Source organism: Cimex lectularius, unplaced genomic scaffold (genome assembly GCF_000648675.2).
Source record: "Cimex lectularius strain Harlan isolate CLEC.00 unplaced genomic scaffold, Clec_2.1 scaffold74, whole genome shotgun sequence".
In the NCBI taxonomy this organism is placed as follows: domain Eukaryota; kingdom Metazoa; phylum Arthropoda; class Insecta; order Hemiptera; family Cimicidae; genus Cimex; species Cimex lectularius.
In genome coordinates, this window is record NW_019392795.1 from 823,141 (window position 1) to 850,297 (window position 27,157).

Genomic DNA, 27,157 nt, shown 5'->3' on the forward strand with positions numbered 1-27,157 from the left:
CTCTCTCTCTCTCTCTCTCTCTCTCTCTCTCTCTCTCACTCACACACACACACACACACACACACACACACACCCGCTCTCACACACTGTTTATGTTTGCATTAAAGCAACTTTAAAACAACTGTGTGTTTTTTAGTGACGGTGGTTAAGATAGAGGTAGTGTAGAAAAACGCAATTTTCATTTTTTTCCGGCGTTTCGACTTTTATTCGTGTCATCTTCAAAGCCTGGGTGAATTACAAAGCATTTGTTGATTGGAACACAGTACAGATGTAAATATAAGCTTTGAACCAAGTATTTCGTACTCACATAAAGTGTAGTGCTACTCTTGTGGTGTCACATTGGTTTTGTTTGAAACTGTTACAGTACATACACTTTTTTTCAACGTCAGAGACACAACACCAACGGCCGATATAATTTATAAAAAGAACTTTCCAACAACATAATTGGAATTATCTCGCAATATCTGGAAAAACGGAAAAAAACACATCTATGACTGTAGGACACCAAGCATTTTGAAAACTAACGCAAGAAGATCGTGGGTTCGAATCCCGCTCGTGACACTTAATGTTTTATCTCAACTAAAAACCTTAATTAATTGAAAGATATTAATTGGTCAAGCGGACCACGAAAACTAGTGAATTTAATAAGTTAAAATGAAGTATACCTTCACTAAAGCTCTCCGTGGTCATTTTATTTGTCGCCGAGAAACGAATAGATTCCACGACATTTGAAAAATGGCAAAAAAGAGGGAAAATTCAAAAGGTGGGGTTGAGATGGGAAGTTGATGTCCGAGTGGATCGAAGTCTCGATAGCTCAGGTGGTACAGTAGCGGCATATCAAGCCGAAGGTCATGGGTTCGAATCCCGCTCGTGACACTGACTTTTTTATCTCAACTGAAAACCCTAATTAATTGAAAGATATTAATTGGTCAAGCGGACTACGAAAATTAGGGAATTAAACAACTTTGATTTCGACAAAATAGAAATACTAAACACTGAAAAAAAGAAAAACAAATACAAACTCAACTTTCTAGAAACGGTTTAAATTAACAGATACATGCACAGCATTAATTACCGAACAAATACATGCAAACTCAGCCCTAGTTACACCAACATCATAAAGCAAATAAACAGTTAAACTTTATTTTTATATTTGTCTTTCCTTTGTTTTACTGCTTAACAATTAACTTCCTTTTTAATACTGAATATCTCCGAATCACAAACCCAATCCAGAAAACCCCATTCTCGACTTCCTTTGAGTTAAATATAACCGTCTATGATCAAAGAAAACTTCCCAGATTTACCGCGTCCCCCACCCAAAAACTGCAGAATACAAATTCACGTTTCACAACACTTTCACACAAAGCCAATATGACACCACAACAATAGAATTATGTGAGTATGAAATACTTGATTCAAATTTTATATTATAGTATTGTATTTTTTTTTCCAATCAACATATGTTTTCAAGATGACAGGAAAAAAGGTCGAAACGTTGACAAAAAACGAGAAAGGTATTTTTCTAAACTACCTCATTCTTCACCGCTCCTCACGAATCCAACAAAAAGTTTTAAACATCTGTTGGAACAAGGAGAATACCATTGTGATTCATGATGTAATCATGAGTTGTTAGAAAAACAAAAACAGTGTTTACAATTAAAATAATATATTATGTTAATAAACAATTACACAATTGCATAAAATATTGTACATAAAATAGTATGGGTAATGCGGATTGAAAAAAAGACTACTATTTCTAATGATTTATAGGAACCGTTTATGTTTGAATTAACCATGCAATACATTAAAAATATTTTTAAGTCCTGCTGAAGTGGATTCCTGAAAAGCTTGATAAAGGAACTGGGTTATTTCTTTCTTCCAAATGTACATTATCCCTGATATTTTATTATTATAATATTAAGGCCATATATCAACCACATCAAGATAATTTATATATTTCTAGAGACTATATAGTTTGTAAAAAAGATAATAATTCTGTGGAATGAAAAAATGAGGAAAGCCTGCTGAGCAGTGTTCACATATGTGGTGATTCGCCGTGCGGTTGGTTGGCTGTGCTTTCTTCTTTTTCGTCTGTTCGGCTCGGCGGCTTCTCGTCTTCCTTGACGACCGACAACCTCGAATGAGATTTTTCAAGGGGAGGAGCATTGGGCGAAAGCCGTTCGTAGAGCCTTTCCGAAAAGGTGTAAACGTCGACCGGCTGCATCGGCGGCGATGGTATGTGAGGGTGCTCGGACGGCAAGAGCATCTCAGTCGACGACTTAAGGCTGTTAAGCAGGCCTGCGTTGAGGCTCATCGGCGAAACGGAGCGGACCAGCTCCGCCTGACTATTGTTGGGCGAAGGCGATACCCTGGGGTTCTTCTTCGTCTTTTTCCTCTGCCTCTGGACGATCCCACCAATGCAGAGGCCACTTCCGACAACGATCAGCGTCCACTTGACTCCGTCAGCAAGGCGCAGACTGGTCAGAAGATTCGCTTCAAGGAAATTCATCAATTCCCCTTCCAATTCCAACCCCTTAAATTAAATTTTTAAATTATTTTTAAGTCTGTGTTTGAAAACAAAAGAGACTACCTCTTCCACCCAGAAAATTGGTATCAGGGTAGACTTGAGTTTTCTCGTGAGGTTGACATGCCTCACGGAATGCACCGGTAGGTTAAACTGCAGCCTCTTTTTCGCAACAAGCGGCGTCCCGCTTATCTGAAACCATTAAAAATAAATTCCAATTCTGACACAAAAATTTTAAATTTTCTTACAGGTTCCATCATGAAAGTGATTTCGTGCTCTGACTTCTCTGGTCGTAGGCCGACAACGCCTTTCTGATAACTCTCGTCCCCGAGGTAAAAATGCGGAAGCGAACCCACCAGCGGTGCTCCTATCAATTTTCAATTAAAGTAACACAAACTAGGAAAATTGAGTTTTCAACTCACCTTGGCACTTCGTAAGATCGGTAACTCCTTTCTTCAAACATCCAGTTCGCGGGCAGTAGCAACTTTCTTTCGGATTGTTAATCATATCCCCTAGGTTGACAGTGTAGATGTGGCCCTTGATTCCCTTGTACTCTCCCTCTTTTTCATATCTACCATACAAGCTCCTTAAATCAAATTTGACATGCTATTAATTTACCTATAGTTTTTCCCCACAAATTAACCATTTTTAATTAAATGAAAATTAAAGCATTAAAACGTAAACCACGTAAAATAAAATGCCAGCATATTTGGTCTTTTTATGTAATATTTAATGATTTGGCTCTTAGACAATGATATGAAAATTAATTACAATCAAAACTAAAATACGGTACAAAAGCAAATCATTATTATTATTTTGATTTTAGATTTTTTAAATATAAAATAATGGGTCACTTACAAACATGAAAATCAATAACAATAATTACCATCAGTATCAATAAAAGAATATAACATTTATTAAAAAATACTAATAATTACTTCTGATTAAATTTTTTTTAAACATTAAATAATTGTGCTTTTAATGAATATCACTTTACCTGCTTACATTTTATATCATCTTCTAGGTTTATGCAGTTTGAAAAAATTTAAAGTGAAAAAAGCTAATTGGGATTAAAAAAGTCTAATTTGAAATTAATTTTCATTGAAAAATTCTTAATTTTTAATTAATTAATTTGAAGTTAAAAACTATGCGTTTTTGAAAAACTTTATAAAAATTAATTTCAATTAAAATTACTGATATATTTATATATTTAAATTTGTTTTGTTTTTAAATGTACTATTATATAAAAGCAAAATTCTTTACTTTATTATTTAATTTTACATAATTTTTAATTGTAATCGTAATTAATTTCCATACGGTCTTTTAAGAGCCCGATTATTTATTATTACAAAAAATAAAAACGATCATAAACAGGAATTTTACTTTACATGCTTATTTGTAGTTCATACCATCTCTAATTTGAAATTAAAATGTTAATATAATATGAAGTAAAAAACTGTTAATTTGAAGGTAAAAAAATGGTTAATTTGAAATTGGAAAGAATTTTGATACAAAAAAGTGTTAATTTGACAGAAAAAGTTATACCATGCAGTAAAAAAACGACTTTTACTTTTTTTTTTTAATTAAAGACAAAGCCTTCTTCTTTTTAATTTTTTTGTTTGTTTTACTTTTGTCTTCTATTGTTTAAAAAAGACCAAAAAACAACCATAAAGTTAGAACAAATTCCAGAGTGAATTTCATTGAATAAATTACTACCTAATAAATAATTAATATGTTAGATACTCACTTCCAACCACCTTCTTCAGTTCCTTGTATTTTTTAACCCAGCAAACTGGATTTATTTTCTTCCATAATTCAAGAACAAAGTTCCCTAATGTTAGATCTCCTCAAATCTTCATTTTTTAAAATAATATTTAAATTCGAAACAATACGGTTTCCAAAGGAACCCTTCGACCTTGATTAAAAAGAGATTTCCTAATTTTTTTTTTTGCAACTGCGTTGTTTCAACGATCAAGTAATTATCATTGCAAATAGACCCAAAATTGGGTCAGTTCAACTTAAATGATAATAAGTTCAATCGTTTTTGTTTTTAAGCGTTGCCAACAACGATTATTCCTCAAATATTGAAATGCAAAAGGATGATCGATCCTTCTTTCAATAAACGGCGACAAGGAAGTTGAAAATTGATGGTTTTCAAACCGGGGGAGAGGGTCAAGGTATGGCGAGCTTGATAATTTGATTTAAAATTAGGCCCAATTCAATTACCGATGCTCCTTTCGTCGCGCCGAAGAAGAAAAGGATTCTTTATCCATTTCTACATCCACTGTACTACAAGTAAAATAACTAAGACATTAAGAAAGTGAATGAAGTTTATTGATTTTTGAAAATAACGTATATTATTTCCCGAAGAGCAACACTATAGGAAAATATTTTGGCTAACTATTCAGAAATCGTGAGATGCGGTCTGTGATGTATCTTTCTGAAGATGATGTCAATAAAGATCGAAACGTTGGCACGATAAAGAAAATGTTTTTCTCAAACCTACATCACACCAGACCGCATCGCACGATTTCTGAATAATCATCGACAAACGGTCACTAATCACCACACATTTTGGCCAATTTTGGGCTAAAAATCCTAAACCTACACTAACGTACAAGTCTAATATATAATTAATTAATGTACAGTTTTATTACAGTTCTTTGAGAAAAATATTTTCCATTTAAAAAAAAAACGACATGCCAAGTCATAATTTATAAGATGTGTTATAAATATTTAAGGTTTATTTACAGAGCTTATATGGCATTGACGTTCCCGAAGCACGTACGTTATGAATTATTTTTAAACAAATTTAAAAACTTTTTTTTTCAAAAATGGTACAAAGTTGATTATATAAAACATCCTTTACATATTAGGTTATAATTACTGTTTCATTAATTTAAAAAAATGCTGTTTAAAGGGGTTCTTTTATTCAAATGGCTGCTAAAACGTATGTAATATCCTTCATTGTGTAGATACATTTTTGTATTCGGCTCGTTTTATTTGATGTAATATTTTTAATGAAGCTAATTTAATATGTGCATATATAATTAGTTGATCATAAATTAAATATTTTTTATAGATAATCATATTAGCTTTGCAAGAAAGGGTACACATAATCAAAGGAAATCTAATAAAAAAGACGACGTACTAAAAGCTCTGGTAATGCTCTACGGCAAAAGATTTTTTATAACACAGAATCGATGGATTGTATTCCTACTAAATACCGATATGTTCGATAGAGTTGATTTTTTTAATCAAGTATGATTAAATTTTCACGAATGATTTTTTTTTATTGCCACAAATTTAAGGTGAAAAAGTCTAGTTAATATTCGACAGGGCTACGTTGGGGGGGAAATGATGCAGAAAAGAGGTCGCAGTTTATTCTCGTTAGACGTTTTTCAGTCTGTTGCAAAAGGGCGGGAGTCGGGCCAAGTCTAAGGACTCGTGTATCAACGATGAATTTATTATAAGGTGGCGGATTGATTTTTTTATAAAGCTTCTAACGATTTTCAATCATAGCTTGAGAACCGTCGCTCAGGATTTATTCATGCACGGACGACCCGTCTCGTCGAACCGTGTAGCCTGAAAAATATTAATGCTAACTGTAATGACAGTTTATACTATTTGTATTAAAAAAATGGGGGTCATTATTTCTGGGTCATGTCACATTTCAACTTTAATTTTTCCTTGCATATTTTCCTATCCATGCTGGTGTTCCTCAGGGTAGCGTTCTGGCCCCTACACTCTACCAGGTTTTCACAGCTGACATGCCATCTCATCCCGAAACCTCACATTCGCATTTGCAGACGAAACGGCAATTCTCTCTCGTAACTCCGACCTTGTCATTTCCACTCGAAACCTCCAACAAAACCTCATACTACTAGAGTCTTGGTGTAAAAAGCAAAGAATAAAATTTAACACAGACAAATCCACCCGCATTACCTTCACTCTTCGTAAAAAGATTCCCCCCCCCTGTTTTCTTAAAAAATATTCCTCTCCCAACTGCGGACAACGTGCGGTACCTCGGACTGTACATCGACAAACGCTTGACGTGGAATCCTCACACTGAAACGTCAGGAGGTTATGACACGATATACAGTTCTTGCACGACTTCTTGACAAACGTTCTAATTTACCTCTCAAAAATAAAAGGCTGGTTTAAGGCGATTTGGACTTTGGACTGGAAGTGTGGGGTTCAACCAAACATTCCAACATCCACCGCATTCAAACTCCTCAATATTTAATATTACGGAAAATACTGGATGCTCCATTTTATGTATCGAACCAAACTACACATACAAGATGTAAATCCGTTCCCGTTACCGTAAATTCCATAAAAACCTCACAACTAACGTAAATCAGCACATCAGAAACCTCGCATCCCGACGAATCCACTCAAACTTTCCCCGTCGACTAAAGAGACAATGGCCGATCTCTCGGAGAGATGATGATGATAGTGAAACTGATAATGACACACGTATCAATTAAACAAACAATATTATTGTAACATTGCAGTAATACCGATGGGTGTTTTCTCCACTCTTGATTTTAATTTTGTATATATATTACCTTGGTCACTGTTACTTGAAAAAAAAAAAATTTATAAATAGCGTGTACCTTTTCATTCCAGCCTCCCTTATTGGAACAAAGCAAGTTAAAGAAAAATTAAATTATAATCCCCTTTTATTTACTGTAAGGGATTTGTTTCTATTTAAAAACCCTTTTTCTACCGCAGATACAAAAGATACCTCGTTCAACTTTTTTTTTTCAAATAAAAACCTATGTGTGTGGTGATTAGTGACCGTTAGTCGATGATTATTCAGAAATCGTGAGATGCGGTCTGGTATGATGTAGGTTTCTGAAAAATATTTTCTTTATCGTGCCAACGTTTCGATCTTTATTGAGATCATCTTCAGGGCCTGGGATTTACAAACAATGTTTACATTTAACAAATACATTTAGGATGTGGAAAAGTGAATTTATACAATGCAAAATATATTTTTTATATTCGTTCAAAGTATTTCTACTCACTCAAAGTGTTTTCTGTGTAATTGTGTCGTTGGCACGATAAAGAAAATGTTTTTCTGATACCTACATCACACCAGACCGCATCTCACGATTTCCGAATAATCATTAAAAACCTATAGTTTTGCTGCATATTCTGAATGTAAGTAATTTCCCGAGATACAATTCTCTTTTTAAACGGCCTTATGAACTTTGCGTACTTTTTTTTAGGAGGAAGAGTTGCGAGAGTCAATCACGTTGACCACTCAGCCACCGCAGTCCCCAAATTATAATATATTAGAGGTAAAATTAATATTCAATTGGGTATTAGATCTGCAAAAATTCGATCTGTGTGTTTTTTAATATTTATGACGCGTTTAATCCTGTTTTGCTTTCCTAAGCCGTCGTTCATTACATATGTATTTATTTATTTTAAAAGTACAAATAGGGCTTTATGCCCCCTTACATGTGCTTATATTAGAAAAAAAATTCAGTTTTATAAACATAATAATAACAGCAATAATAATAATAATAATATTCGAGTGATTTAAAGGAGTTACTAGTCCCCAGTGATTGTTGCTAAGAGCATTTTTTAGCTTTCTTAAATTTATTGAAATTTATAATGAGATTTTGGCCTTTTCCTAAATTCTTACACCTTTGAAGGTTTGTCTTCTTGAATGAGAGTTCTGCGTGCAAGATATCTTTCTTTTTTTCAGGAATTTTTGAGCCTGCCGGAGCGGAAAGAAATTTAGTCGTTTAGTATTGCAAGCTACAATTCCCAAAATCGCAATTTAAATAAGGAAAAATAGACCCCTCAAAAAAAAAAGAGCATAAAGAAAAAGAAGAGTTATTGTGATTTTGTTTTATTATTATTGTTAAGTAGCATTATAGTGTATTTATAGTGTTTGAATGGAAGAATAAAATGATAACGATGAGCTTATTCGTTGTCAAATATTTGGGCGTTTCTTTCGACAAAGCCCTTCGATGGAAATCTCAAATAGCCCAATTGTCTAATTCAGGAAGGAAAATACTAGGCCTGATGAGATTTCTCGCTAATTATAATTGGGGAGCGAATAGAGACATTCTTTTAAGAATATTCAGCATGAACTTAGGAGCAAAGTTTCGATATGGAGCAGCAGGTTACTCTTCAGTGCGAATATCAACTTTAAAACCGCTTGATAGGATTTATTACCAAGCTATCAGGATTGCAACAGGGGCGTTTAGAACATGCCCTTTATTTAGTATCTGCAATGATGCCGGTGTCCTTCCTCCGGATCTTTTCAGGGAGGAGGCAATTCTTAGTTTTGTTGCTAGACTTTGTTCTAAGCCTCTCCGTCTATTTCCTTCAGTTTTCCGTAACCCTTGTATATGTATTCGTTCCTAAGAACTAGGACAAACCTTTGGGAATCTGCGGTACTGAAATGTTGAGATTAGGAGGGAATACCTTGCCGGTGGTTGAAGGTTTTAAATTTGTAAATTCACTAATTTCGTGGTCCGCTTGACCAGTTAATATATTCTAATTAATTAAGGTTTTTAGTTGAGATAAAAAGTCAATGGCACGAGCGGGATTCGAACCCACGATCTTCGGCTTGATACGCCGCTGCTCTACCACTTGAGCTATCGTGACCTCGATCTACTCGGACACCAACTTCCCATCTCAACCGCACCTTTTGAATTTTCCCTCCTTTTTGCCATTTTTCAAATGTCGTGTAATCGGATTGGATTCTTGACGACAAATGAAAAGACCACGGAGAGCTTGAGTGAAGTACACTTCATTCCAAATCATTAAATTCACTAATTTCGTGAATTTGGTCTCAACTAAAAACCTTAATTAATTAGAATATATTAATTGGTCAAGCGGACCACGAAATTAGTGAATTAAAGATTTGGAATGAAGTACACTCCACTAAAGCTCTCCGTGGCCTTTTCATTTGTCGTCGAGAATCCAATCCGATTACACGACATTTGAAAAATGACAAAAAGGAGGGAAAATTCAAAAGGTGCGGTTGAGATTGGAAGTTGGTGTCCGAGTGGATCGAGGTCACGATAGCTCAAGTGGTAGAGCAGCGGCGTATCAAGCCGAAGATCGTAGGTTCGAATCCCGCTCGTGCCATTGACTTTTTTATCTCAACTAAAAACCTTAATTAATTAGAATGTTTTAAATTGCTAGATATTCCACCGTGGTCATTACCTACTGCCACAATTATCAAAGATCTGGCCTTATTGAACAAAAGAGAAACCTTCTCTGATGATCAAGGCAGAATTCTTGCGAATTTTAAATAGCTATCCCAATTATAAAGTTTTTTATACCGATGGGTCCAAAAATTAAATTGGTGTACGGTGTGGGATATTTCCTGGTGTCAATCGAATGAGGCTATCGTATATACAGCTGAACTTCATGCAATCAGAAGATCATTGAGCATTATAAAGGAATCGCAAGGAATGCCATTATTTGCTCTGATTCGAAAAGTAGTCTCGAAGCCATCAAAAATAATTTCTCGGTTGACCCATACATCTTAGAAATTCACAAATATCTCTATGAAATCAGAACACTTAACAAACATGTGGTATTCGTTTGGGTTCCTAGTCATGTCGGCATTTCTAAAAATGAAAAAGCTGATCAACAGGCAAGGAACGTTGCAAACCATCCACAAAGAACAGATCAATTTCCTCTTCACCCAGATGATATAGTCGTTTATGTTAAAAACATTATCAAACGACATTGGGCGGCAAGGTGATCAACTGAAGAACTTGAGAGAAAAGAACTTGTGATTCTCTCTAGATTGCGAATAGGTCACATCGGGCTAATCCATGATAGGCTTTATTATGAGAAATGTTTAAATTATAGAACAATAACAGGAATAAATTATAATTTGAAACGGATTTGTGCATACATTTGGCCTTCCAAATTAAATATTTTAAAAAGATAAATTAATGCCTTGGATGGCAATAGATTAATTTATGAGTGAATTTTGGAGTCAGGGCTTTATAGCACTCAGAAGGGATATACCAAATATGTAAGGTTTAAATGTTAGGGTGTGACCTCAGCCGTTAAAACGCCCATAAAAATTAATAAAAATAATAATACTTATTTAATATATTAATTATTTATAATCAAACAATGAAACTACATTAGGAAAGAAAAACAGAAAGAGAAGGAAAGGAAACGAAAAAAAGAAAAGGAAGAGGTAAGAAAAGGTGATGGATTATGTCGTTTTTAAAAATTCAGATGCCATGGACTTTAAAACAAGCCAGCAATGAAGAAGAACGTACTTTCCATGGAAGCAAATTACACAGTCTTGCTGCAATTCTGAAGGATAATTCTAAAGTTAAAGAGGGGTGTTGGAGGCTTGGGCGTTTGGACAAGGAATAAGGGAAAATAATTGACATTGAGGACATTTATCTGATTTAATATTTATTTAGAAATCGTGAGATGCGGTCTGGTGTGATGTAGGTTTCAGAAAAACATTTTCTTTATCGTGCCAACGTTTCGATCTTTATTGAGATCATCTTCAGGGCCTGGGATTTACAAACATTGTTTACATATAACAATTACATTTTGGATGTTAAAATGTGAATTTATTCAATGCAAAATATATTTTTTATATTCAATCAAAGTATTTCTACTCACTCAAAGTGTTTGTCTTCTGTGTAATTGTGCCATTTCACAGAACAAAACAAACATAAACGTAATTTCTTAGAAATGGTTTATATCAACAGAGATAAACACAGCATCAATTACAGAACAGATACATGTAAACTCAGTCGCAGCTACGCCAATATCATTAATAACATACCTATATCATCACATTACATTCCACACATCAAATATTTTTCACATAGTCTAATTTCCCAACAATTTAGCTTTCCTTTTCCTATTTATCCCTTTCTATATAATCCTGAAGGGATAATCTGGCCGAACCATTACCAACACATTTTTTCCCTTCGTCGGCTCTTTTCACCTCAAAGAAGCCGACGCCTTATACAAAAATGTCATTTCTATACCGACATCCTTCCCCACCCCTTCAAAATCCAACGTTTGGAAACATAAAACAGCAAAATCTCACTGGCACTCTCAACACGACACGCAAGAATGGCACAATTACACAGAAGACAAACACTTTGAGTGTTTGAGTGTTGAGTAGAAATACTTTGATTGAATATATAAAAAATATATTTTGCATTGTATAAATTCACTTTTCCACATCCAAAATGTAATTGTTATATGTAAACAATGTTTGTAAATCCCAGGCCCTGAAGATGATCTCAATAAAGATCGAAACGTTGGCACGATAAGAAAATGTTCTTCTGAAACCTACATCACACCAGACCGCATCTCACGATTTCTAAATAAATATCGATTAACGGTCACTAATCACCACACATATCTGATTTAATTTTAAATATATAAATCTCTACGTTTACAAATGTTTAGAAGGGTTGCTGAAGGCATTAATGTAATATGAAATATGGTTTGTTTAAGATCATCAGAGTATCTAATACAGGAATGATAAGCAATTTGAAAGCAATGAGCAGATTGAAGTCTAAGAAAAGTGAAAAAATATCATTACAGTAAGAGAATAAAGGAATAATTAGGGATTAATAAGGAGAACTTGAGTTTTTTTAGTCAGTGGAATGAAAAAGCTTAGGCGTCGAAGAGAATGGCGGCTTGAGTGGATATTTTTAATGATGGAGCTCACATGGTTATGTCATATAAGATTGCAGTTAACAATAAAGGCGAGATTTTTAACTTTAGGACAAAAATTAATAGGAGAGCCGTTGATATGAGGAGGGGATAGGCAATCTATACTACTAGAGTCTATTTGAAATTAATAAAGACTGGGATTTTTTAGGGTTTAAAAAATGCCGTTATTTCTTGACCATTGGTTGGGGGAATGAAGATCACGGTTGAGAAGAGGTTGCTAGTAGGACATGAGTGTAATCAGCGTAATGACGAAATTGGGAGAAATTTGACATTTAACATCATCGTCAAAATATGACAAAGTACCTGCATATTTCAGGCGAATAGGCGATTATGCTCATGTTGTCAGGTCCTCTGAATGGAGGGAATATCGTCGAATCTGTCCCGGTGAGTTTGTTGCACTCTTCTCCTAGCCAAACTGAGTTTTCACTCTTGCCGTTCAACTTGACGACACTGCCGATCTGTTTGGAATCCTTGACTCCTCGTTTTACGGTGATCCTGACGTCCTCAGGGGTTGCATTTTTCTGTAAACGTTATTTAAAAGACATTGAAAAAGTATAAAGATATTTTACAAAAGCATAAATTGACCTTCAAAATGAGAAGAATATCAATTTTTTTAAATAAATAAGCATCAAAATCATTGAATTCTGTTTTGAAACAAAGAATAAGCTTTGTTTTTTTACAATATCCAGCAGTTTACTAGATCAAAATATTCATAAATAATGTATCAACGAGAGTTTCATTTAAAAACAGAAATTAGAAAAGTAAAACTTTATAAAACCGATCAAATCTGACTAAATCTTGTAGGGCAGCTTCTACCCACGTCCTTCAAGTTCGAGCTTCCGCTCCAGACATCGACCTTGTTCTCCAAAGCAAGATAGCAGTTTATAAGATAAAATTCTAGCCCCGGAAGCTTGAAAGAGACTGCTTGAAGAATGAATTTCCTCGTAAATAAAATTGACAAATTACGAGATTGGATAATACAACAAAAATTAGGCTAACACAAAACCATCGGAAAAATATTTTCGGATAACCCAAATTCCAATAATAATTTCATCAAATTCCTCGACCGGTTCAAAAAGCAAACATTTGTCTTCAGCCTTTAATATGGACGTCAAACACATGTACTTTGACTTCAGTTAGTTTAGTAATTTTTTTAGTACGACGGGCAACACTTCAGCTCCTCTATCAATAAGTTTGGCCCCGACTCCTTATTCAAACAAAGGGTAACTTCGATATATTAAAAACTGTAGTGCGCCATCTAGCCAACGGCTTGATTTTTGATTAAGCCAACATAAACTGTCATATTTTGTTAAGGAAATATAGTCCTCATAGATCTTCTTTGCTATTAACTGTTTCTTTATCTATTGTAGTAATAATTATACGGAAAAAGTGTAACCAACGAAGAGAAAACCTACTAGGATAGGTCGGATTTTTAAAAATATAATCTAGCTTTAAGCTTTAATCCCCCCACTAGGTACGGAGATGAGGTAGATAAGGAAAAAGTATTAGTAACAAAAGATTAACCGAAGAATTCTAACAATTAATACATTTCTATCGCAAAACTTAAAAAGAATAAGAATAGCAACGTTTACTAAGAATAGCAGTTTTAATTAAATAAATAGATAAAACTGTCTATAAATTATTGTACAGCTTCTCCAAGATATTTAAAAAAATTCTTTGAGAGAATGAAACAACAAAAGATGGGTTGAGATTAAAGGCTTTCAATAAGAGCTTCTTCAAAATGAGGGCATTGCAGTGGTACTGGATATTTTCGTTATTCCATCGATGATTATTTATTGGTTTCTGGTGATAAGATCTTTCGTGAGAATTTTTGTTCCTTGACTACTTGGAAAATGAAAAATATGATTGGAGTTTTTCTAATGTTTTATGTGGCCAAAATATACGTATTCACGGCGCGATAGAATGCTAAACCTGGACGATTTCTTGACATGTATGAACTATATAATCATAGTGCCGTGTTTCTCGGCAATACTTGATAATTATCGAAACGGGTTTTTTTCTTTTGGATGGATTGATTATTTTAATTTATTTAACACGAGAATCATTAATGGGCATTTTATTATTATGCCATCGATAATTTATTGATTCGTGGTATTTCGATCGTTCATGAGAGCTTTGATTTCAGTTATATCCAATCAATAAAGTTTTATATTGTCGCGCGTTGGCCGAAGATGATCTATAAACCAGAGAAGGGCAAAATCTAACTAATTCAATCATGATTAAGAATTTTGATTGAAGTTTAATCATGATTGAATTAGTCATGAGTAAATTAATCAATATATGATTTAGTCATGATTAATTCAATCATGAGGTATGACTAAATCATACAATGATTAATTTACCCATGACTAATTCAATCATGATTAAACTTCAATCAAAATTGTTAATCATGATTGAATTAGTTAGATTTTGTTCCAAATCCAACAGACTCCGGATAAAAATTTTGAGATGAGAGTCGTGCTCAAGGCCAACCTTCAAAAGTGTTATCATAAACGAAAACCAAAGTTACATAATTATTCTACATGTCTATCTTATTACAGTCAAGACCCCTAGATGGTGTATTTTCCAAATAATGTAAAAATCTCTCCTTTCAAGTGGAATAAATTTTAATTCAAAGAAATATTTTTTCCATTAATCGGTTATGTAAACATATTTACTTTTCAAAGCGTAGCTTGTTCTAAGATTTATTTTATTTTATTATTATTATCATTATTTTTTGGCTTTTCATAACGACGTAGTTTTACTTATAATTGGAAGATTGATTTTTGTTAAATAAGGTGTTGAAGGATTTTCGTTTTGATGAAATAAATTTATGTTAGAATTTTTTTTTTAAATGATGAAGTTGTGTATTTTTCATTTTTTGAGCACCCATTTGAACATGATTTATCGAAATTTAGTCATGACTAATTATATTGTGACTAAATTAGTCATGCCTAGTATTTAATTACTAGCCATCAATCACATATGGAGACTAATTAGTCACTTACTACCAATCATGACTAACGGTTTGAGTGATCAATCATTAATCATTAGACATGAATAATTTTTGCCCAACAATCATTATGGGGGAGGGGGAGTTGATATGATTGATCCTATCCCACGTAATTCAGAGGTCCTTGAGATCCCGATCAGTTTGTAATGCCTTGCATACCTTGACTATATATATTTGCTCTTACCACTAATTAATTAACTCAAAATTATAAACATATATACTTTGTATATATGTTTATACATTGTATATATATGATATATAAAACAAGTATTGGGATTGAAAAAATTTCGCTTTTGTAAACAATTTTCAATTTACTTTATTCTTTTATCTTATTTTGTTATGAGTTTGCATGCAATAAGTTTGTTTCGTTTATTTTTATTTGATTTGTTTTTATCTTTTCACAGAAGAGTAAATTTTAAGTTTTGGTTTTATTTCAGTTCGGTAAAATAAAATTCGAGACGATCCGAAGGGCCACACCAACATGTAAGGTTTCCAATACAAAAATAACTATGAAATTATGACTAATTTTGAGTCAGAAGAAAAATACCCAGTGTCCACAAGAATTAGGACCTATTTTTTTAAATTAGTGTTTGATTGGGTTTTAAAATTATTGTTATAAAAAGGAGTAAAATATTTGGCTTTTCTCGACAACCACTTCATAATTATTGAGAGGCACACAAGAATAAGAAATCGTTAGAAAATGGCTATCAATTAATTATCAAAGAGTGTCACCAAAGAAATTTCAACACAGCCCTTAGCAGGTGGCGTATATTGATATTGAAAGTCCAAAAAACACGAATCAAACCGAGCAAAAATCAAAATTACCTGCGTCTTGATTTGGGTAAAAATTAACCTCATCAACAACGACTCAAACAGCAAGACAAGCAGAATCTCAAGAGCAAAACGGGTGTAGAACCTAAGAAAAACGTGTATCTGTATATAACCTCATACGAAGTTTGCTTTTCTACTTTAAAACTAGGCCAGAAATATAATAGAACGAAGCAAAATAATAACATTACTTCGAACAGTTAAGGGATGATGTAGGTGCAGATGTAAAATTTCAGGGCAATTTGGCATACTACGCTCTTTGACGAATTGGGGACCATTCCATACCTACAGCACACCGTGAGTACCTATTCGTCAAGGAATTTATCTTTTGCGAATAAGTGCACCACAGTTTTTTAACAGGTAGCTTGGGGTCCTTTCAACGTCGCGGTTGCCATGGTATCGACGGAAAATTTTTTACAAGGTTGATTAACATATCGATATTTTCCGGATGTAAAAGAGTCTTCATTTGCGTCCGTCCAGATGGACAACCCAAATACAAGCCACTGAGCATTCCAGCATTATCTGCATTTCAGTAAAATAGGACGTTCCTGTTACTACTAATTGCCAATCCAACAATGAAGATGATGTGATGGAGAGCGTCTAAGAAACTGAATGTGTGGGTTGTTTAGTAGCATTATTATTTTTTTTTTAAATGGATACCAGGAACTGGAGTAGTTCCCTGTACAGCTTATTGTACTTTATCCCCGGCTCCATTTTTTGGGGCTCGCAACACAAGTGTGAATTTTCAGCCCCCGGTGTTCTTCCATCAAAGAAACTCATTTTTTAAGGGGGTTGGGACCAAATTCAGAGTGGCTGAGATCTGATCCCGCTCCTTCCATTGATGAGTGCCGTGACAATTTCTTTCAATTGCGGCCACCGGTCCTCTCAGGCGTCAGAAAAAGTCCAGAGGTGACGGTGGGGATCGAACCCACGACCGCGGGATCTACTAGCCGAGAGTCTGACGCCTTAACCACTCGGCTACCGCGGCCCCGCTAGTAGCATATTTAGTACAATATATAGTATAAAATCAGGAAAAATCAAAGAATAAGCGGTATGTTTCTATATTTTGCAGTAAAGAGGAAACCAACAAAGGATGACCCCTTTGCAGCTTAATATAAAAAGAGCACAAAGAGGGAGAAAATATATAACCCATCTGTTCGCCAGCAGCCAAGTTTTAAATGGCGCCGACGAACACCACCGGGAGAGAGGAAACGAAATTAATAAGAGGATTGTTTCGGCACCAACGGGAATTGAAGATTCCCGATTTTAAGAGGGGTGTTAGTTTAGGAATGGTTAACTTTAAGGTTTTAGGAATGAATAATGAACGAAAGGATAATTGAAGACTCACTGTTTAATGAAGTTTCTATGGCTTACAAAATGGCAGATAATCGTATTGGAGATGTGAAGGCGATGACGGTCTGAAGGCGATGGAGACCGGGAAGTGGTGAAGGTCTCCTTGGCGATATCGTGCGTTGTTTGGCGATGATTAGGCCGGTATACCGACCTGGCTCCTGCAGCGTCGTTGGTGATGATGATGATGGATGATGTAATCCGGTAGCGGTGAGGATGAGACGATGCAATCCAGTTAGTAGCCAGTGAGATGATGGAGTCTTCGTGGGATAATGGAGGATGTTGCGTTCGCGGGATTATAATGATGGTAGATGGAAGAAGGAGATGATATATTAAGGGAAAATGGCGATGATAGATTTGCGGACCATGCGGTCGTGAGATGGGACGCAGGCGGAGGTGAAGATCGTTTGGCGATTTGCGTGAGAATCCTTGGGGATTCGCGGGTGAGGAAAACTTTAAGAAGCGACGATCTTACACGGACTCAAATTGCTATGGCGCAACACTTTAGCGGGATAGGGCGGATAGGACGTGTGCTCGCTCCGAGAGCTGGCGGAGAAGAGAGAGCGCCCGAGAGGGCTGGAAGGGATGAGGTTTGGAGGAAAAAGGAGGGAAGTATATGACGATTGGGGGATTTCTAGAAAATAGGGGTTGTAGATAGAGGGGTACAATCTACGTCGCAAATCGGGCGCTTCGGTGACGTAGACGCGCCCGAACACCATCCTTTACGAAATCTTTGCAGCCAAAGGATCCATAAAAACGTATAGAATACTCTTCATAATTTTAAAAACAAATAATTCACCCGTGGTCCGAAAGTTATTTGTCTTCCTCAGAGTGAGTGGGCAAAAAAAAGAGAACAACTATGAAATATGCTGAAAAAGAACCGCCTGTGGTAAACGTTTGAAATTGATTTAACTTTTCATATGTTTGGTACACTTAGTGATTAAAATATTAAAAGGTTTAACATTAAAAACGTGGAAATGTAACAATTTTGATTTATGTCTATCACAGTAATAAAAAGATTGATCATAGGTAAAAGTTGGACGTTTCATATTGTTCTTCAAGTATTTACGTTCTTTCTTCCATCCCTCTGATTTCTCGTTTGTCCAATACAAATATATTTGCGACTTCAACGATCAAATAAACGTAAATTTTTTTTAAAAACTGACGACTTCTTAACAATCATTTTGTTTATAAAATCCACGGTTGGGCGCCGTAAATTAATTCCTTTTCAGAGTGTGCATACAATAATGGTTAAGTATTGCTTCCAAATAAAGTGGAATAAAATCAAATTATCGAAAAAGATACGGACTTAAATTACTGCTCAATACTTGATGAAAAATCAACTTAAAAGTACACAAACCGAAAGACGGACTTGGAATACCCAAACTTCAGTCATAATCGAAGAAGTATTTTTACAAAACTTTGGTAATAAATTCTTCCGCGAAATCATGCCGAAACTGACCCCACAGATGTACAGATACGTTGATGACATACTTGCCATAGTAGACGTCAACAAGAACATAAACCACATAAGAACCGACCAATTACAATTCACGGCAGAAGTATAAAAATACAAAATGTAGTACAACAATATATTATTCATATTATTTCTCAATAGATTTAACGAATCAGATTTGGTGTGATTTCTCCATATTGTCTGCGGGGTGATGAACGTTAATAGGTGGTCGTTATCAAACATTTTGGTCACTGAAGTCAATTTTCTTTTATTACGTTTTTTTCTTTTTAATCGCTATAATACGTTGAAGGGTGTAAATTAGGAATTAGCAAACTTTTTTTTAGGAAAAATCGTATAATAAATCGGGTTTGATAGGCCAGGTTGAAAAATTGAATAGGTATATTTTTTAATAGGTACTTCTACTCATAAAGCAAAACAAAACTAGCGATATTTTTTTTAGATTTTTAATGAATTTATGGAATGATGAAAATTTTAATTTACTGTTGTGAAAAATGGATACTTCATGTTCCTCTCAGTTGTTGTACTATGTTTTATAGTATTATCATGTTTTTTCTTAACTTATAATTTTTACGAGACAAACCAGATAAATCAATGTGGTGGAAGAAAGAACATCTTTGCTTATGAATAATACAAAACGTCCAACTTTTGCTCGAGACATTTTTTTATTACTGTTGCAGTGTTACATTTCCATGTAGTCAACCATAAAGTTTTTAATGCTTTAATCACCAAGTGTATCAAACATGTTCAAAGTTAAATAAATCTCAAATGTTTGTCATGAGCGTTTTTTTCCGCGTATTTCATAGTTGGTCTATTTTTATTTTTTCCCACACGTTCTCCTATATCTACGGGAAACCTTTGGTCCATGGGTTATGGATTATTGGAAAATTATCGGCTTTTAGAAAAATTCATAAAGGATGGGTAATTTCTTTTTTCTCCTTGTGCACTTTTTAGTGACTGCAAGGAGTCCTGTGAAATATAAAAACAGCCCGCTTTTACATTAATTCTTCCTGGTCAAAGGTAGCATTCATTGTATAAATAAATATATATATCTATTATCCACTTATCGTATACTTAATAAAACGGCAAAAAGAATATATTTGAAATAACATCATCATTGGATTGACAAGTAATACATACAGCATGCTTTAGGACGAAGCACCATCTGTAAGTAGTTCACCGTCAGAAAACCCTTCGGACTTATTTTACCACTCGATATATTGTTGTTACCATACGTGCGTTCGTTTTTTACAATGAAAATTGCAAAATTGTAAGTGTTTATTTTTCGGTTCACTAGATTTTTTTAAAGTTTTATATGGGCAAAATACACCCACTGTTCTAAAACAATTTATAATTATTATCTATATTGTTCAGCCAAACCACAATAAATTATTAGTTTGAAAATTAGAAAATTATAAGGGTTTAATTCACGGTTCATTTGATTTTTTAATATTTTTATGGCCAAAAGATGCCCACTGTTCACGGCGCGACTGGATACTAAACCAGCGCAACAACTTGACATGTAAAAACTGTTGATTGTTGCGCCGTATTTCATAGCAAAACTTGATATTTATCGACAAGATAATTTTATTTTGGGTAATATAATTATTTTGATTAATTGAATAAAGGAATAAATATTATTCATCCAGTCTCAATTTACTGTTTGAAAGTATTCATAGTTTTAAACATAATGTATCTCTAGTGATGGTTTATTCATGTTTCATACGATAACACAGACAAAGCTTATCTCTAAACTTTGCAAATAGAGTTGCAATAACTGTTTCTATCCAAAACTAAAACAAACGGACCGCCCTACAAATAGAAACCTTAAACAAATGCGATGGAGCATGACTACGAAAACATTCGAAGAAAACAAACGCGAAACAAATATGACTTTACGCCAAAGTCAATTCAAGCCCAAAACCACGTGATCGATTCATCCGGCATCAATTTGAAGAAATTATAAAAATTTTCTTAATGGTAATTTCAGCTGATACACTAAAGACATCTCAATCAACAGTGAACTTATATTAACTGTGATAATAAGCGAATAAAAATGTCAAGATAAAAAATAAGAGTCTTTAAAAGTCAAAACTAAAAAAAGGACTTGATCAATGTCTGGTGAAAGTTTCGTCTGGTGATAAATCAGAATCAACTGGTGTCAGCAGTTCGATCACCCTTTACTTCTTTCTACCTGAGCTTTATTCAGCAAAAGCCAAACGTCACATTGTTAATGAACTTTGACAAATAAGCTCACCAAAAATAACTATTTTTTTCCATCCCTGAGTTGTAATACTACTGCTCCCTTAGTTTCAGACATTGAAGTTTAACTATTATCAACTTTTGTAAGTCAATTCTTGTAAATTATGTAAATTATTCTTTTGGTAATAAACTAAAAAACTCTTGAAGCATAAAAAATATTAAACTTACAACCCCAAAAACTGAAAATAGATATTGATTGTTGGGCAGTTTGACTAAGGGCCTACTGTTCTGCTTCAAAGCGACGCAGACCGTCCTTCCGACGACGTCTCTCGCTCTGCAGTCGATGTATATCCCGTCGAACAAGAGCTCGCGAACCTTGGCTTTCATAAACACGTTCTTCAGTTTTCCGAATATCTTTGGAATCGCTGCGTTGATCACCGTCAACATGGGTGCTGGAAAATCCGCTTCGGCGATAAGCAGCATGCTCTGAAAATATAATCGCTTTTAGATTAAATTTCGAATGATTAAAAGTCAGAAGACTTACGAAAAGTGGCACATGAGGGATTGTGACGATTTCCTCTCCTGTTAAAGGATAGCTCTCCTTTTCCATAAAATACCATGTGTTTTTATTAGAATATGTTATCGTGTCTTCTTCAAAATCATCCACGAGGTCAACCTTTCCTTTCCACTCCCTGAAAACAAAACAAAAATCATAATTCCCTTTTAAATTGGTTAATGAAAAAAGACACGCCTACTTGTAATAATAAGGGCCGATTTCGGCCACAACCGGTATCCCGCCTTTTTGCACTTCGTCGGGGTTTGTGATGTTAAACACCCAAATTTTAAAATCGAAAGCCTGAGGTATGTTATTCCAAATTTTTCTGATGTCGGAGCCCTCCTCAAGGTGGACGATCTACAACACATTTCGCTATTGTCATAAGGCAAAATAAAAATTACAACAAAACCGGACAATTTTAGTACAAAACCACTCTGAAAAATATGAAAAAATTACCATCATAAAAACATTATAAAGTAGTAATTTAATCAGACAAATATCGAGCATATGTACGTAAACCCCGTTTGAACTTTTTAATTACAAATGGTCCACTATTTTTTAAACCTTTTTTTCAATAACTGTCAACATTTTCTTATTGATATAATGATCAATATATTATATTAAAACCAGAGGTCAATTACAAACCAATTTCCTTGTTGGCCAAGCTTTATATTTTAACATTTTAAACAGATTCAATATTTTTATGCGGATTTGAGAAATAATTTTTACAAATCAATAATACCGACGGAAAGAAACTTTATACCTCCGTGCTATTAGGTAAAGCAAAAGGAATTAAACCAGTTCGTTCAATACATAATACCCTCTTTTATAATTTCGAAAAGAAAAACGCTGTTGGACCAACTCAAATCAAGTCGACAAGACAAGAGAAAATTTGAAAAAACATATAGACATGTAGACCCTTTATTTTATTATTTCATAGGGAGAACTTTGTGATTTATACTTCACGATTAGTCTTACAGTGTTTGAAAAAAAAAAAAAAAAAAAAGAATCTTCACTTTTAGATTATATCAGATCTAATTTATTCTTGAATGAGAGGGCTAAAGAATAGGATCATAAAAAAATTGCAGAAGAAAAGTCTTAGTTTACTACTGGATTGCCTTAAAACTGTACTTTTCACCCTTTATACAGTAATTTTGCAGACAGCAAATCTGTTGTGAGATAAAATTACTGTTTGCTTAAATTAAAAACAAGAATTTTTGAAGAAAAGGAAAATACATTTAATTTACTTTTATTATTATTTTCTTGTTGATTTATTAAAATAGTTTTGAAATTTGATTAATTTCAATTATAAAAAGGAATCTGATTCATTTGTAATCCGATCTGATCAAGACCTCTAGAGCTCTGTTCTAATAATTGGAATTCAGAGTTGAGCCCATCTTGCTTAGATCAAAAATATGGCAAAGCACACACATATATTATTTAATCAAATTAAGCTTTTTTCCAAACCAAATTAAAATAATAACTTTAAACCAAATTTAACTTTAATCAAATTAAACAATTCCCTAAGCAATTGAACTTTTTATTAATTTAATTGGACTTTTTACGAATATAATGATTTTTATTATATTTTTAATTTTTATTTATTATATTTATTATTTGCTTTTTAATTGATTTTTATTATATTATATTTTATTTAATGTTTCAAAGAAATTATCAAATTAATAATGTTAATTTTCAAAACATGGGGAGTGTTTTCCAAACAAATATCATTTTTTTCACTCTTTTTTTTTCAAATAAATTTAATTGTTTCAAATTAAAATTATAACTTCGAAACCAAATTCGACTAACCCTTAATCAAATTATTTTTCTCAACACGTCTAAACAATTTTTTTTAAATAAATAAGATCTTTCTAAAACAATTTGCACTTTTTGCAAATGAAAGTGGTTTCGTTTTGTTTTTGAAACCAAACTGAATTTTTTAAATAAAAGAGATAGCTTTCCAATTCAAATTTAAGTTTTACCTAATCAAATTTTATTTTTACCAAATCTAATTAAACTTTTTCTATAAAATTCAATTTTTCCCTAATAAAATTTGACTTTTTGACTAAACGGAATTAGATTTTCATAATCAAATTGTATTTTTGCCTAATGAAATTTAACTTTTCCACTTCAAATCAACTTTAATTTTTACCTGACCGAATTAGGCTATTTTCAAAAAGAATTGTCCTTTTTCCGAATCAAGTTGGACTTTTTCCCAATCAAATTTCATTTTTACTTAAATTAACTATATTTTTTCAAAGAAATTAATGTTTTTCAGCTAAATATTTTAATATTTTTAACGTACTCGACAAATAATTTACATAAATCGATAGCAGTCTTTTTAACATACATTATTTCTTTAAGTGTGCCGCTGATGATGAATTTAACCAATTCCTTCATATCTACCTCAAAACAAAGATGCAATATCTTTCGTAATAAACCATGTCAGTTTTAATTATATTTTTCTCAAACCATGCAGTATCAAACGGCAAATAACTGTCAAGGATCTTTTAGCATTCATTAATACCAAAAGGGTAAAATCTCTCCGGTAATAAATCCGAAATTAATTACAAAATTATAATTTATATAGTGTATTCAAAGTTTAATTTCACAGAAATATTTAAACGACAGCAACAAAGTTTTATGATTTTCTAATTTACTATGGAAACTTCTGTAATATGTTTTGATGGATGATAAAACTGTTGGCAATTGAAGATCTCTGTTAAGTGTGTTATTGTGTTATTCGTAAAAAGAGGCAGAAATAATTAGTCTTAAAATTTTGGATTGAAAACTTTGAAATCTTTCAATATTGGAATATTTAGCCGATCCATAAACTGAAAATTAGAAAATTATAAGAGTTTGATTCACGTTTCATTGAATTTTTTAACATTTAATACAAAACATCCCCACTCTTTTCAACAAAAAAAAATTTTATATATATTATTCTGCTATACCACAATAATTATTATTAGTTTTGGAAATTAGAAAAATATAAAGGTTTGATTCACGGTACACTGGATTTTTAATATTTTATATTGCCAAAAAATGCCAACGGTTAACGGCGCGACCGGATACTAAACCATCACAGCATCTTGGTATGTACGAACTGTATAATTGCGGCGCCGTTTTCCTTAGCAATAAATTAATACTTGTCGGCAAGGGAATTTTTATTTCACGACATCCTCAAAATAGAGATTTAATCCCTTTCGTATTAAACCACGTCAGTTGTAACAAAATTTTCTCAATCCAGACATTACCTAACTGCAAATAACCTGTCAGGGATCGCAAGTTTATTAATACCATTGCAAAAGGCTAAAATCTCTCCGGGTATAAATGGAAAATTAATTAAAACAATTATGACCCGAATAAAGACCGAAACGTCGGTAAAAAAATGAAAAAGGTGTTTTTCTAAACTACTTCATTCTTGACCGCTCCACACGATTTCAACAAATTTAATTTCAAACAAATAACTAATCGACGACAAAAAAGTTTTTTGTTCTTTCAATATTTGTTTTAAAAAGTATTATATTCATTATCTATATTGTTCTACCATACTAAAATAATCTATTAGTTTGAAAATTATAAAAGGTAATTCACGGTTCATTTTGTTTTTCAACATACTGACAGGCAAAAAATCCACGCAACTGGTTTTTTTTTTCATTTTCTCTATAAAAGGATATTCTGCCCTTAATTTGTTTCATTGTTTTTACCAATAAATATTTGTTTATGCTATGTTTTAATTCGGAATACCAATTAGAGGTAAACACACTTAATCTTTAATCCAAAACAAGGATAAAAAAATTTCAATGTTTTCTTTTTACGGAATTTCAAATGTTTATTCCGTCTCATTTGAATTCTGAAGAGGACCAGAATTGACCAAAACACGCGGAGTTGCACGCCTCGCATTTGCTCGAAAACACAGCCATTGGTCTTCGTTCAATTGGTCTGATGTATATTTTTTACAGATGAGTGTAGATTTGCTCTACGTTCTCCAGATGGGCTTGAAAAAGTGGAGAAGGCGAAATGAAAGTACGATGCTTGTAATTTTCCCAGAGCCAACCTTTTCAACGTAGCTCAGTGATGGTCGCATCTGGGAGAGTCGCACAGAGTTTTTGTTATTCGTGAAGGGTCCTTGACGGCCACTCGCTATGTGGATGAAATTTTGGCACAACATGCGTTGCCTATTCTTAAAGAAATCAGCGACAATCCTATTCTAATGCACGATGATGCCCGTCCACATTTCGCTCGCATATTACAAACCTTCAACAGCATAACATCAGGGTCTTAGCCTGGCCAGCCCCTTCTCCAGGATTGAACCTCATTGAACATTTATTGGATAATCTCAAAAGACGAATAAGAGCACGTCCATCACTTCCTGATCGTGAAAGGTCTCTTCGTGAAAAATGGGCTAACCTCTAGGAAAAAGACATTTCCAGACTGGTAAAAGTATGCTGAGGCGTCTTCGAGATGTTATTAAGTAAAAAGGAGGAAATACGCGATATAGAAATGTTAATTAAAAATCTAAAACAAATTTTAACTGTCCATGATTTTTTTCATTTTCCTTAGCAATTAACATTTTTTTACTATTTTAGACAAAGTCTCAATTACTAAACGTTAAATAAGGATTTCTCTTGTGGTTTGAGGCTGAGGCGAACAAATTAATTAATTTACAATTAATTAAGGTTTTTAGTTGAGATAAAAAAGTCAATGGCACGAGCGGGATTCGAACCCACGATCTTCGGCTAGATACGCCGCTGCTCTACCACTTGAGCTATCGTGACCTCGATCCACTCGGACACTAACTTCTCATCTCAACCCCACCTTTTGAATTTTCGCTCCTTGAGATGGGAAGTTAGTGTCCGAGTGGATTGAGGTCATGATAGCTCAAGTGGTAGGGCAGCGGCGTATCTAGCCGAAGATCGTGGGTTCGAATCCCGCTCGTGCCATTGACTTTTTTATCTCAAAAAACCTTAATTAATTGTAATATATTAATTGGTCAAGCGGACCACGAAATTAGGGAATTAAATGATTTTTTTTTTGCCATAACCGGCAACCCGAAGGATAGCTTTTTATTGGCATTCGATTTGGTTTGGTTTAATGAATATTTGTAGTTCCGTTTGAATGCATAAGATATTCTTTATTTAAATTTATATATATTGCTTTAAATTGTTTTTAAAGCAAATTAATTTTTGAAAATAATTGTTTAATTGAACCTGTTGAACAGCGAAGGATATGATGTAGGGCAGTGCTACCCAACCGAACCCAATCCCTCCAAGAATGAGCCCGGCACCAAATTTGCCAAATTTGGCGGGAGGTGCCTCGCTGATCTGGTCCGGCACTTGTTTCACTCTTTCCATTAAATTGGCCAACTGCGGGAAATCGTCTGTAATTTTTTTGCTCATCTTGCTCGTCATCCCGGTGCCCGGGTGCGAGAACCGCGACGGAACCTTTGATCCCCGACGATCCGACATTCTCGGGAGGCGACGTATGACTCGTCAA

The 27,157-nt window shown here is 33.8% G+C and overlaps 1 protein-coding gene across 1 annotated transcript; it reads right to left on the bottom strand.

The window, feature by feature from the left end:
* Positions 1-1,752: 1,752 nt before the first annotated feature.
* On the bottom strand, positions 1,753-27,157 carry LOC106667476 (sensory neuron membrane protein 1-like). Its single transcript, XM_014395437.1, has 9 exons — positions 26,872-27,157; positions 21,858-22,015; positions 21,647-21,794; positions 21,331-21,588; positions 12,539-12,756; positions 2,947-3,110; positions 2,773-2,891; positions 2,591-2,716; positions 1,753-2,533 (listed from the first exon to the last, which is right to left on the bottom strand). The coding sequence occupies exons 1-9, from the start codon at positions 27,127-27,129 to the stop codon at positions 2,036-2,038; spliced, it is 1,947 nt and encodes a 648-aa protein (XP_014250923.1). The 5' UTR covers positions 27,130-27,157; the 3' UTR covers positions 1,753-2,035.